General features: G+C 34.8%; 1 protein-coding gene across 1 annotated transcript in view; it reads right to left on the reverse strand.

Moving 5' to 3' along the window:
- Nucleotides 1–2,887: 2,887 nt before the first annotated feature.
- Nucleotides 2,888–13,342, reverse strand: part of LOC120085557 (chaperone protein dnaJ 10) — a 58,144-nt gene continuing 47,689 nt past the window's right edge. The window contains exons 6-10 of the mRNA XM_039041586.1: nt 10,148–10,306; nt 4,771–4,949; nt 4,583–4,663; nt 4,346–4,492; nt 2,888–3,385 (exon numbers count right to left, since the gene is read on the reverse strand). Coding sequence (XP_038897514.1) covers nt 3,275–3,385; nt 4,346–4,492; nt 4,583–4,663; nt 4,771–4,949; nt 10,148–10,306 — 677 coding nt within the window. The 3' untranslated portion in view covers nt 2,888–3,274. The remainder of the gene's footprint in view (nt 3,386–4,345; nt 4,493–4,582; nt 4,664–4,770; nt 4,950–10,147; nt 10,307–13,342) is intronic.

The raw sequence follows: 13,342 nt of genomic DNA on the forward strand, positions 1-13,342 counted from the left end.
CTGCCAGGCACTCCACTAAAGACCGACAGTTGAACTCTCCTTACCACAGATATATTATATGTCCATCTTAACCAATCAATAGTGCGACAACCCTTCATAGATCGCTCGTAAGTACAACTCGACTAATAACCGTTATGCCCCTATAGTTACATCTAACTCCTTAAGTACCAATGACCCCCCTAATGAACATAAGTCATAGTCCTATTATGACTGAGTCCTCTCTTCCAAGGAGAAATTGTGGCCACTATGTTCAAGCCCCAGAATCAGCCCTTAAGGGAGCAATCTCTCTACTTATCCCTACTTCGGGAAATGAGTGAATTTTATCTTGTGTATTGAGTTCCCAGCTCCCAGATCAGACAAGTCCCCAAAAAGGTAGGTATGTTAAGTTAGCAATCTAGCCACTCTCACCCATACTAATCAAAGGACTGCCCTCAAAGGCAGGACACCCCTGCTCGTATGTCTCCGCATGAATGGTCAGGATCTACCATCTGTAGTAGTTTACAATACTTGAAAACCTTTACAAAGCGGGTCGTATCCATAGTGTCACCAGGATCAAGTATCCCATCTTAATCCTTAATACTACATACCAATTTAGGTTATCACTTAAGGCATGATCCACTTGTATATCACATATACATGCTTAAGTTTACATAAGATAACCATGGAGCTTTGTTTATTGGATATGAGCAAATGCCAAAATGAAATAACAGTTATTTTATTCATAAAACATTGTGTATAATTACAAACAACAAGACTCCGAGATAATTAGGACATCATTCCTAACAGAGTGACAAAATTAAGTGTTTTTCAAAAATTTTAGTAAATTCATCTTTTACTTAAAAGTTCAGACTCATGCTAGCTTTATTTATAAAGATGCTTAAGATAGTTCCAAACAAATTGATTTTAAAGTGCCTATTAATGTATGACTTAGTTTAAAGAAGTTATCAAAGCATGTGCAAGAATTTATTTACTTTATGTTACTAACATGCATTAGAAGTATATGATTTTATGATAAGGATGTTAAAGCATATGTTTCATGTTACTATGCTTTTATACATGTTTTAATGAGTAAGATTTGTTGATAATTATGATGAACCCAATACTGAAGGGCAGTAAGATTGAGAAGGTATCCGGGCCATAATACATAAGGTATGACAGTATTTAGTTATTACTACGTGCAAGTAGGTAGAGTTGACATTGATTCTGATCATTCCGTATTCTATCGACGGTCTGATAATAGTATTACTTTGCTTGTTGTGTATGTTGACGATATCTTATCACTGGAAATGATATATCAGGTATATCTTCTCTCAAGACTTTTCTCTAGGATCAATTTAGACAATTGAAGTATTTCTTGGGTATTGAAGTAATAAGAGGCAAGAAAGGTATTTATCTGTCACAACGAAAATATGTACTTGATTTGTTGTCTGAGACTGAAAAATTAGGAATCAAACCATGTAATACTCCGATGATATCGAATTTGTAACTTGCTAGAGAAGAAGAATTATTTGAAGACCCTGAGAGATATAGAAGATTAGTTGGAAAGTTGAACTATTTAATAGTGACACAACCAAATATTACTTACTCTGTAAGTACTGTAAGTCAGTTTATATCTTCTCCTACAACGGATCATTGGGCTGCAGTAGAACAAATTCTATATTACCTAAAAATTGTACCTAGATGTGGGATCTTATACAAAGATCATAGTCATACAAGGGTTGAATGTTTTTCAGATGCTAATTGGGCTGGATCTCAAGAGGATAGGAGATCAACCTCTAGATATTGTATTTTTGTAGAAGGAAACCTAATGTCATGAAAAAGTAAGAAACAGAATGTAGTTTCGCTTTCAAATGTTGAGTCAGAATATATAGCTATGGCACAATCCGTGTGTAAAATTATGTATACACCAATTTTATATGAGATGGATTTCTGTGTAACCGTGCCAACTAAATTATGGTGAGTCAAGTTACAATTCACATTGCATCATATCAAGTGTTTCATGAACGAACTAAACATATTGAAGAGGATTGTCACTTTGTTCGCGGAAAAATACAATGGTTGAAATTTATAGACTATATAAAGACTTGAGAACAATTGGAGATATATTTACCAAAGCTAGAAATGGAGCAAGAATAAGCAATTTATGTAACAAGCTAGGCATGATTGATATACTTGCTCTAGTTTGAGGGAGTGTTATATTTAAATTAATATGTACAGTTGTCCTTTATTGTAATTTTGTATATCCTAGATTAAAGTTTCTCATTCTCCTGTATATATGTACCTTTTATCTAATTAAATGATAAGAAATTCATTCTCCAAAAAGTATAGGATACAACCCTTATTTCATTACAAATATAAATACCAATATAAGCTCTAATTTCATAACCAAACATGAAGTACAAATCGTACCCGTAAAAGTAGCATTTTTCCTTGTGAATGTGAAATGTAGAATTGAAGAGGAAATTTTAGGATATGTCTACGTTTTCATGTGTTCGATAGCAGATTTAAAATTGTAATTGAAACAATAGTTTAAAATGCATTTGATACTATATATTTATAAATTACAAAACTAGTCGTAGTTATTAATATTTAGTTGATAATAAACTATTATTAATTAATTTATGAATATGATTTATATTAAAAATTTATATAATTATCATTTTATACATTACATAGTTCATTTTTTAAAGTTTATGATATATTGTGTTTCAATGTTTTTATCTTTATTTAATATAATTTTGTAATTTAAAATTTAAAATTTAAAATTCAAAATCTAGATATAATAAAATATAAAAATATTGTTTCCAAAATTTCTACTATCTGCATAATAAAATTCAAAGAAGAAACAAAATTTGAATTTTCTGCCAAGCACATAGACTGAATTCAATAAACCTGAAAACATAAAATACACCCGACCCCATTAATTAAGAAATGGTGTGATCCAGGTTCAAGTCCAACCACATTTAAAGAATTATGAAAGAGCCTACAATGAAAAGGGGCACGTGGTGACCGACTGGTGCAACGAAAACACACTCCAATGTAATAAAGGGTTCGAGAATCACCACCAAGCGGCCAACGGTGAACACAGCCAGCCAGAATGATGAAAAGTTCCGACTACAGCCATTAGTCTGTTCTGTTAAATACATATTCACGACACACATCCCCCGAGTAAAGGAATGGCAGCTGCTTTCTAGCAAGGTTATCCACACATACAACCATTATCTATAGCCTTACAAATACAAGATAATATCCTACACAATACATACAAACCCACTCAATCCCTGCTGGACGACGGATGTCTTTGTGCACCTGGAGGCGGTGTTGGCCTCGGGAAATAGTTATTAAAGTGTGCACCTGCAAAATTGGGAGCCTCCACATAGGGACTCTGTAGTACAATTGTTTTAATTTTAAGAATGAAAGAAAGGAAAAGGGTAATCCACAAAGTCGGACTATTAAAACGGAAAGAAGTTAAAGGTTAGAGCACCAAACAAGATTGGTTACGATGTAAAAGGAACATCAGACTAATCCGGGCATTATATTAAGTGCAATTTCCACTGGAAACTAATAGAATTATTACGCTATAGGCTCCGATTTTTTTATAATTAAAAATTGATTTTGTCCTTATCGCAATGCAAATTCCATTACTTGAATTATATATATATATTTTATTATACATCTATATTAACCCCGTAAATTATTGAAAGTAGAGCAAATATTAAAAAACGTAGCAATTCCAGTTATTCGCAATGATGTTAATTAAATCTGTTAATGAGTATTACAGGAATAGATTGAAATTATCTTACCGCAAAAGCATCACAAAGGGAGAAGATGAGTTATCAACAAAACTGTAGTAGGCAACAACCAAGACTCACGTTTCAATACTTATATATGTAAATACAAAATAGATCGAGAAGAGCTTTGTGTAGGATTGTAACTTTTTCATTTTGAAAAAAGAAATTGAAATTTTCTCTAAATATCGAAAATACACTATTTTAGCCTTAAAGGCATCTCAAATACTACCACCGATAAACATTCAGAAACAAGCCAACGTGTTCAAGTCATTGTTAATATTTAATTAATTGCAACAATGGTACGAGAAATACTATTAAATATTATGAACATTATCAAGGAAGGAGCTACGTGAGGTATGCATAAATTCATCCTATCGTACTCAATGTTTGCTACTTTACATATTCACTTCTCAATAATATACTATTTTCCTACATATCTATGCTGAAGAATGGAGACGTTAGATAAGTTTCATTCAATTCTTACAACCAAAAAATCGAAAGGGTTAAACTCAAACAAAAATTTAGAAGATATAAAGAAATAGAAGCATGAGTACCTGCGTTGCAAAAGATGTTTCTTCGTAGCCGGAAGATTTCAATGTTGAAATTGGGGAAGCATCATGGCTTGGTTCACTTCCATTCAGTTTGTCTACTGAACCTTTTACTACCGGTTCACTCTCATTCCCATTGGTTGACTTAACCCTCTTAATCGACATACAAATTTTGAAATAATAACCACTCAGGGAACAAGTCATGGCCAAAATATCTTATGGAGAATTAATATAGAACAATACCTGGAAAATTTTACCAAGAGTTTTCAATCCCTTCGCCCTTGCACGGAGCTCCTCCTTCTTGACGTTGTTGTCTTGAAGAACCTAAAACAATTTATTATCATTACTAACAAGAGACCTTAGAATATAACTGTTCTTGATCAACAGAGGGAAAAAAGTTAAATATATATATATGTATGTATTAAAACAACCTGTTGACAGACGCGGGAAAGAGTGGCCTCAATGTCGGCCACATTCAATTTCCAGAGGGAATCAATCATCAATTTCTTATGAGATTGCACGTACTCTTCAAGCTCTTCTTCAGTATAATTTCCTTCAGCACTAAGTTGCTTTTTCATGTCCTCCTGCAGTTGAATCAATGCAATAGCACCTAATGCACCAGAAAAGAACCAGTTTAATCAACCTACACTGGTGTTCAGGGTTCTTCAAGCAGAAATCTACAGGATGAAAAATCTCAATAAGATAATTAACTTCTTCAATATTATCTTTTGTAGCGTCTTTGGATCAGAATAACAGAAGCGAGTATAAAGGAATCTTATTGTCTAGAGGACTAGAACAATGACATTTCCTATAAGATAGAAACTCTCTGGATTATATCTCGTCTCTTTTCAAGATGGAACCTTCGTCTGGTAGGAAAATTTCCATCTTTGTTTGAATGGTCACCATGAGGTGGGTTTTGGCTGGTGGGAATTCCATTTTTATCTGGGTGGTCATCGTGAGGTGGTTGGTGAACCTGTGATGAATGTCTGAGTTTATATTTATTACCGATTTTGAGGACCAAATGGTATCATTGAACAACCACCTTGGATGCAACCTTCCAGAGACTGACCAACTAGTTATTCCTAATTATTACTTCCTTTATAGTATTTCCCTATATTGGTGTCTATTTATTCACTATTGTAAAAAGTTGATCATGTACTCTGATCTATTTAATAATATACAAAATTAACATGGTATCAGAGATCTACAATTTTTTTTTATTCATTATTTCCACAATGGTATGACATTTCAAGCAGTGTTCTTGATGCGACCCTAGGCGCTCATCTAAGGCGAGTGACGAGGCGACCTGGAGTCGGTGCACCTCTCGTAGGGTCTGGGTGAGTGACTTTAAGGAGGCACTCGCCTGAGGATGCCCGATCCCTCATGCTCCGTGTGTCTCTCCCTATATGGATTAAAACAGTCTCCGCAAGCTTGGTTTGACAGATTCACCACCTTTGTTAAGTCCCAAGGTTTCATTAAGGGACACTCAGATCATACCTTATTCACAAAGAAGTCTGCATCAGGGAAGGTGGCTGTCCTGATCATGTATGTCGATGATATTGTTTTGTTAGGGGATGATGTCACTGAGATTATCAAACTGAAACAGAGAATGGCAGGTGAATTTGAGATTAAAGATCTCGAGATGGAAATGGCAAGATCGAGAAAAGGAATATTTCTGTGTCAACGAAAGTGTACCCTTGATTTGTTGAAAGAAACGGGTATGACTGGTTGTAAACCTACTGATACTCCTGTTGAAGCCTACGCTAAGCTAGGAGACTCAGCTGACGAAATTCCTATCAATAAAGAAAAGTACCAACGTCTGGTAGGAAAGTTAATTTACTTGTCTCATACTAGACCAGATATATCCTATGCTGTTATTTTGGTTACTCAGTTTATGGAGGCACCTTATGAAAGACATGGAGGCTGGTATTCGAATCCTGAGATACTTGAAATCTACTCCAGGAAAGGGCCTAACGTTCAGGAAACACGACAGAAGATGCATTGAGGCTTACACTGATTCCGATTGGGCAGGGTCTATTACTAACAGTAAATTAACGTCAAGATATTATACTTTTGTATGGGGTAATCTCGTGACTTGGCGGAGTAAGAAACAGAGAGTGGTAGCTAGAAGTAATGCTGACGTGGAATACAAGGCTATAAACCTGGGAATATATGAAGAGATATGGTTGAAAAAGGTCTTGTCTGATCTTCACCAAGATAACGACGCTACTATGAAACTCTATTGTGATAACAAAGCAACTATAAGTATAGCTAACAACCCTGTGCAATATGATAGAACTAAATACGTGGAGATCGATAGACACTTCATTAGAGAAAGGTTGGATAGCGGTAGTATTTGCATTCCCTACATTCCTTCTAGTCAACAAGTCGCTGACATATATGCCCCAACTTGAGGGGGAGTGTTGAAAATGTTGTATTTTCCCTAAGAGCATTTTAGTCTTTTTACATTTGGGTTTGCCTTCGTCTATTTATACGTTGTATCTGTGGTGATGCTAGGTGTGGAAAAATAATAAAAATTCTTCTATCGTGGTTTTTTCTCTCTGATCTAGAGTTTTCCATGTAAACTTGTCTTCTTTCTTCTACCCTTCTTTATTTCAATAGAGATAATTGTCCTAACTTATATACCCATGATCATTCCATTCCCTAACCAATGTGGGATTTTGTTCGCACTCCTAACAATCCTCCACTCGAACAAAGTACCACTTTGAGTCTCCTTTCGAACAAATCCACCCACTCCCAGCCATGAGAGATTGCTCTAAATCCCAAACATGTCCCGTTCATTTTGGGTCACTTGCTCTTCATCTAGAGACACGCCAGTTCATCTCCAGTCAGCTTGCTCTTCTATCTAGAGGCACATCCCATTCATCTCGAGTCAACATCCAAACAAAGTACACGAGCACGGGCACGGATCACACTTGCTCTTATCAAGGTAGGGAAAGCCACAAGATTACCCAAATAGAGCACGAACAAGGCTCACTAAACTTCTTTATTCATTATATGAGGATTTCACCCACACAGCTAGATTTAGACCAATGCTCTGATACCACTTGTTAGGGACAATGAGCCTCTAACTATCTACACAATGGTTTGATATTGTCCACTTTGGATATAAACTCTTATGGCTTTGCTTTTGGAACCACCCAAAAAGCCTCATACCAATGAAGATAACTATCCTTACTTATATACCCATGACCATTCCTTCCCTAACCAATGTGGGATTTCGTTCACACTCCTAATAATAAACATGTTTGTAGGAAAAAGTTGTGCGATTAATTTCAACCCATTACTTCCACAACCCGAACGAAAAAATTTTAAGGTTCCCATGCGAATTCCCCAACGTTACAAAGAAAGGAAAAAAACGAAATGTGTCTGTTGTGTGCAAAAACAAAGAAATCGAGAAGGAAGAAAATTGGAACCTCTGATCTCACCAACGTGATGAGTCTTTTTGCCCAAACCATACATAACTCGATCTCTAACTAGTTCCCTTCATTTTGGCACCAAATTCTCACAACCTGACCCAACTTTGGGTATCTTCATTTTTTTCCTCAAACTAATCAAGCCCAAATACAAACCAACCACAACCAAATTTTTTACAGAATTAACTCATCTTCAACGTTATTCAGCTAGACAATTTTTTCCTTGAACCACACTATTATCTGTATCCAATTGGCATGAAAGATGAATTTCTTTTACGTTTTTCAACTTATTTTCACGAAGGATGCTTATTTTTATTTTATTTTATTTTTTGTAATCTTCATTTTTTTTAAAAAAAAATCGACAACGAGGTTTTTTTGGGAGGGATAGAATCTAAGAAGCACAAACACAGATATAGATACGATACGACGATACGTTAATTTATAAAAAACTAAGATACGGATACGTTGAAGATACGTGTATATATATATAATGTCTAATTAATTGCTATAATACTTATTTTAAGTTAGATTTAAGAAGAGAGTGAAAACTTGAAAAAAAAATCCAGTAACGTTGAGTGATTGTTGAGCAACAAGAGTAGACGATAGGAAAGAAGTAGAAGATGAAGATTGAAGAATGAAGTTGGGGATGAAGAGGGTGTGAATCATGATTTAAATAGTGAGAAAGAAGGGAAGAATGAAGATTTAATTACGCTTCAGTTTTTTATTTTATTTTTTATATTTTATCGTTTTTAATTTATTTTGTTTTGGATTGCTCAATTTAAGTGGACTTTTATGTTTGGAAGTGATTTTACAATGGTTGAAATCACTTTTGTCATTTTCAAAATCTGTGAAACATGTTTAATTCTTCAAAACTAATTTTGATGATATGAAAATTGCATTTAAAAATGTAAAATTGAAAACTAAATTAATTTTGAATAATTAAAAATGTGTTTCAAGTGATTTTAAAAATGAAAAAAAAGTGATTTTGGATGATTTTAAAATCACTCCTAAACATGCACTAAAATAAAATAGGTGGTGGGTTGGACTTTTTAAATGGTTGGGCTTAAATTTGAAAAAAAAAAAAAAAAAAATTGACCCACGTATCCCCTTCACGTATCTGGAAGCAAATACGTGTATCTAAAAATTAAAAATAAAAATAAAAAAAATTAGATGCTTCAAATCACGTATTGGACACGTATCTACCACGTATCTGGACGTATCCATATCTGATACCGATTCTCTGCACAATTATAAGTATTTATGCTTCCTAGGATAGAATGATGTGGTAGGATTAAGAGTAAATTAGGATAACTTGGTTAAATCCTTAATTGATTAGGATTAGAATCAGTTTTCTTAATTGATTAGGATTATGATTAGTTCCCTTGGTTTATTAGAGGTCTCGATTAGTTTCTTTGATTAATTAGGATTAGGATTAATTTGCTTTACAATTCTCTATAAATAGAACAATTGTCTTTTTGTATTGATAACTTTTGATTTATAATAAAGACTTTGATTTTATTCTTGAAGATTCCTCTCCTCTTATTTCATTAGGCTACATCACAGAGGTTCTTTCTCCTAGATCAACTACTTTCCAATAACGATTGTTTGGAGAGATTAGATCAAACTTTGCTGGTTTACACCTAACAATGGATAGGATGACAAGACAAAATGGAAGTGGTGATGGCTGTAGAACGATCAATTGGAGAGATTAGATCTCAATGTCCAGAAGAAAACAGGGGAGGAAAGATTGAGATGATCACTTGAAGAAGTAATGGGAAGAAAACCAAGAGAGGGTTCTAGAGACCCATAAGACAGAGATTCAGAAAGGAAGAAGAAAGAGAGGAGGGAGGAAGGGGAAATCCAGTACCCAGCAAAATACTATTAAACTTTTTTTTTTTTTTTTTTTTTTTGTCAAATTAGCATAGCACAATTAGCAAACCGCCACATCATACTTTTGTTATTCAATAAATGACGAGGGACCTTTGAAAACTATTTCTAAAACTAAAATAAAAGGGACTATTTTGAAACCTCAAACACCCAAAAGACATGTAACTCGAACATCATTAACCAAAGGTGCATTTTGCCATAAAAGAAAAGATCTTATTATGAGGCTATAAATATCCAAGATTTGGAGAATCTTTTAGCTTTTGCATGTACCATATCTTTTGTTTCTAATCAAACAAGGAATAAGCCAAAATATGATAAGACCTGCAGAAACATGCTAATTTGAATATACTTGAGGGGGAAGGGAAGAGCCATGACAAAAGTTTCAAGAAAAAAGAAAAAAAGTGTTGTAGCTGAAGTAACACCATTGAGTCAGAACAATACTAAAAAAAACACAACAGAAAACAAACAAGGAGCTAAACAATACCTGTGGCTGCTGTGACCTGGGATTTTATGAAGTGCCCTTTGTTTCTAAACCACTCAGCAACAAATGGCACGCCCAAATAAATTGCCTTCTTCCCAAGCTCTTTAGCAGCCTGTCTGGCATATATATAACCAATTGTGTTTAACATGTCAACTCCATAGGCTGCAAAGAAGCACACAGACAACTGTAAATAATCACAATAGACTCTGAAAGTTTGGGCTTGTTTTGTGTATGCTTCTGTATTTTCTTCATTTTTCTAAATAAAAGTTCAGTTTCTTTCCAATAAAAATCATAATAGACTCAAAAACTATGAGGGAAAGGTGAATGAAATTGAACATGAACCATACTGTAAGATACTATGCTTCCACTATGCCTTTTGTACATACTTGTACTCAACCGATCGTTATGTATGCTAATAAACCGAATGACATTAGTTTGATTATTGGGTTTAGTCCAACCCTGTTCCATGACATATTAAGGGACTGTCAACATTATTATCTCTATAAACTGTCAGCAAAGATTGATTGTGAGTGATCTCTTGCAGAAAGTTGGTTCACCACTACACCAATTCGTATCAAAGTGAAACTCTCAAATAGGCCAAAGCTACTAATCAATTTTTGCTAGAAAAGATCTTGTCAACAAAGATTGCAAGGAGCCTTGAAATATTGTAACCAATGAGTTGGGCATTGCTACTCACATCCATGCTTTATGTTATCAAACAATAATACAGGGCAGGTCTGAATCCCAACTTTCTTCAGCAAATTGCAAGTACCAAATTTCTTCTGTTTTAGATTGTTATAATTCCTCTGCCGTTTTCCCTTAAATGAAGAATTTCTAAATCACGTTCCTAGATCTCTTTCTTCTGTCTTATTTTGTCTTTTTACCATCTTCGGCATGTAAGAAGAGATGACAAAAAGGCTTGATGGAATCAGAATAGAGAGCACTCCCCATCCCCAACCCCATAGAGATTATTATCTCGATTATGTGTCATTCCTTATTTTGGGAGTTTGGGGATAGAAAATCTGCAGTCAGGTATTAGGTTTCCAAGGGAGAAAATTATTGTTTGTCGTTCTTTTAAGTTTTAAGAAATATATCAATTCATGTATAAAAATTTGTTAAAGTAGTGATATAACTAAATTTACCGTAACCCATCTTGGGTTGATAATAAAAATATTCACAGATGACACCAAGTCTTCAGTAAAACACAGAATCTTCCTTAGGAGTCATAAACAACTTATTCAAGGTTACTTGGTAAGAATCTTCAACAATATCGTCTATCAACCTACGAAAAGGTTGTTGATCAAGCTCCACACAACTTAAAGTCCGAAATGACCTTTAGACTCCCAACCTAAGCAATCAACTATTTTGCCATCGAAACCAAAAGTTTTGAGCAAGATTCTTCAACTATATCTGCATTTAAGTGAAATCATCTAAATGTTGGGAGGCCAGATGGTCTTCCTTGTATAAAAATTTCAATAAACTTCAATATATCTATCTTTAACTTCTTCCACGGTCGAAGGAATTGAAGAAATCATATTCCCTGGCTCAATATTTACAGGAAACCTTAGTTTCCTTGGGCAGTCGGCAATGAAGAACTCCCATCATTAGTGGCATCATCTTTTGAGACAATCCTCGTTTCTTCCTTTTTTTTTTTTTCCTCCTTTTAAATAGGAAACAATCCGCATTACTTGTTGGAGAATAAGTTCATCATTCCTATTGACTGCTGGTGGTTCATGAACGGTAAGTCGGTAACCAAAGGAAAGCTATTCTCGTGTGAAAAAACATTCTCAACTTGCAGATTGATTGTATTAAATGGTCTCCAATGGACCGAAGGTTACCTTCAGTCGATCAAATAAAATTTGTATTATCAATCGTGAACATCAACTAGTGGGTAGTCTTAGTAGTAAGACCATGTCGATTCGCAGGGAAGCACGAAGATTAGTTTCTCAAAGCTAATCTTTAGTTAAAACGGTAAATGGGGGGTTTTGTGTGTTGTTCGAGAAGCAAGCATGGAAAAATAAAATGCGGAATGTAAGTTGCAAGAAAAGTAAAGGCAGCCTCTCCTAGGTTTTAGAGATATCCCTAATTGCTTGCTTGATCATGGAATTCATACATTTTAATTTCTATTTCTTGCCTAAGCTTAGCCAACTCATTTAGTAATGCTAAATGAAAGTCCTCACCAACTAACTAGCAAACATATACAAATGTAATGCATGCTAAACAAACTAGCTAACCACATTAAGATTTGGGAAATAAGCCAAGATGAATGACGAATAGGTAATGCCTCATTAGCCACACAAAATGATTTTCATCCAGGTTAATTAAACAATGCTAATCAAATGGGTACCATACAAACCACAAGTTTAACTGAACCTTTGCTACTTGTCAATTAAGGGACTTAACAATTATAAATTAAGTTTAAATCCATAGAAATCAATCATGCAACTTTGACTAGTTTGTCAAACAATATCAAAGAAACACAACCATGAATATAATTCCAAGATGAAAATCCATAGACAAAATAGAAACAATCAAGATTTAGATTTTAGCATAAGTCTCACAAGGTTATAATTGGAGAAAACCTCAAAAACTAGGAATTGGGGATCCTTACCTTCCCATTGAGATGGAGAAGCTAAACCCGCCATCTTTCAGCTCAATTACAGGGGAAGTTTCAATGGAAAACCTAAAACTAATGCTATAGATAGATAGAGGATGAAAAAACGAAGAAAACAAGTAGTCATTCGGCTAAAACACCCACCCCATTCAAAAGTATGCCCTAATTATCGAAAGATAGTTTTTATAATCGCACGACAACGTACCTAGCCACTGGAAACTTTTCTATTCTATTTCTAGTGTCGTGCGTGGCACCATCCATTAGCTAACCACATTAAGAAAACACGTTGAGCGGGAGCATGACAAATGTCGCATCAACACTTGGGGACAATTTAAGGCCGAGCTCTGTAAACACTTTGTCCCACACAATGCCGAGATGGAGACTCGAGGAAAACTCAGACAGTTGACACAAACCGGTACCATTCCCAAGTACATCAAGGAGTTCACAACACTCATTCTTGAGATTGATGATCTGTCAGATAAGGATGCCCTTTTCTACTTCAAAGATGGACTCAAAGATTGGGCAAAGATAGAGCTTGACAGGCGCAAGTTACGACACTAGATGATGCCATTGCCGCTGTTGAA

Source organism: Benincasa hispida, chromosome 9 (genome assembly GCF_009727055.1).
Source record: "Benincasa hispida cultivar B227 chromosome 9, ASM972705v1, whole genome shotgun sequence".
NCBI classification, from domain to species: Eukaryota; Viridiplantae; Streptophyta; class Magnoliopsida; order Cucurbitales; family Cucurbitaceae; genus Benincasa; species Benincasa hispida.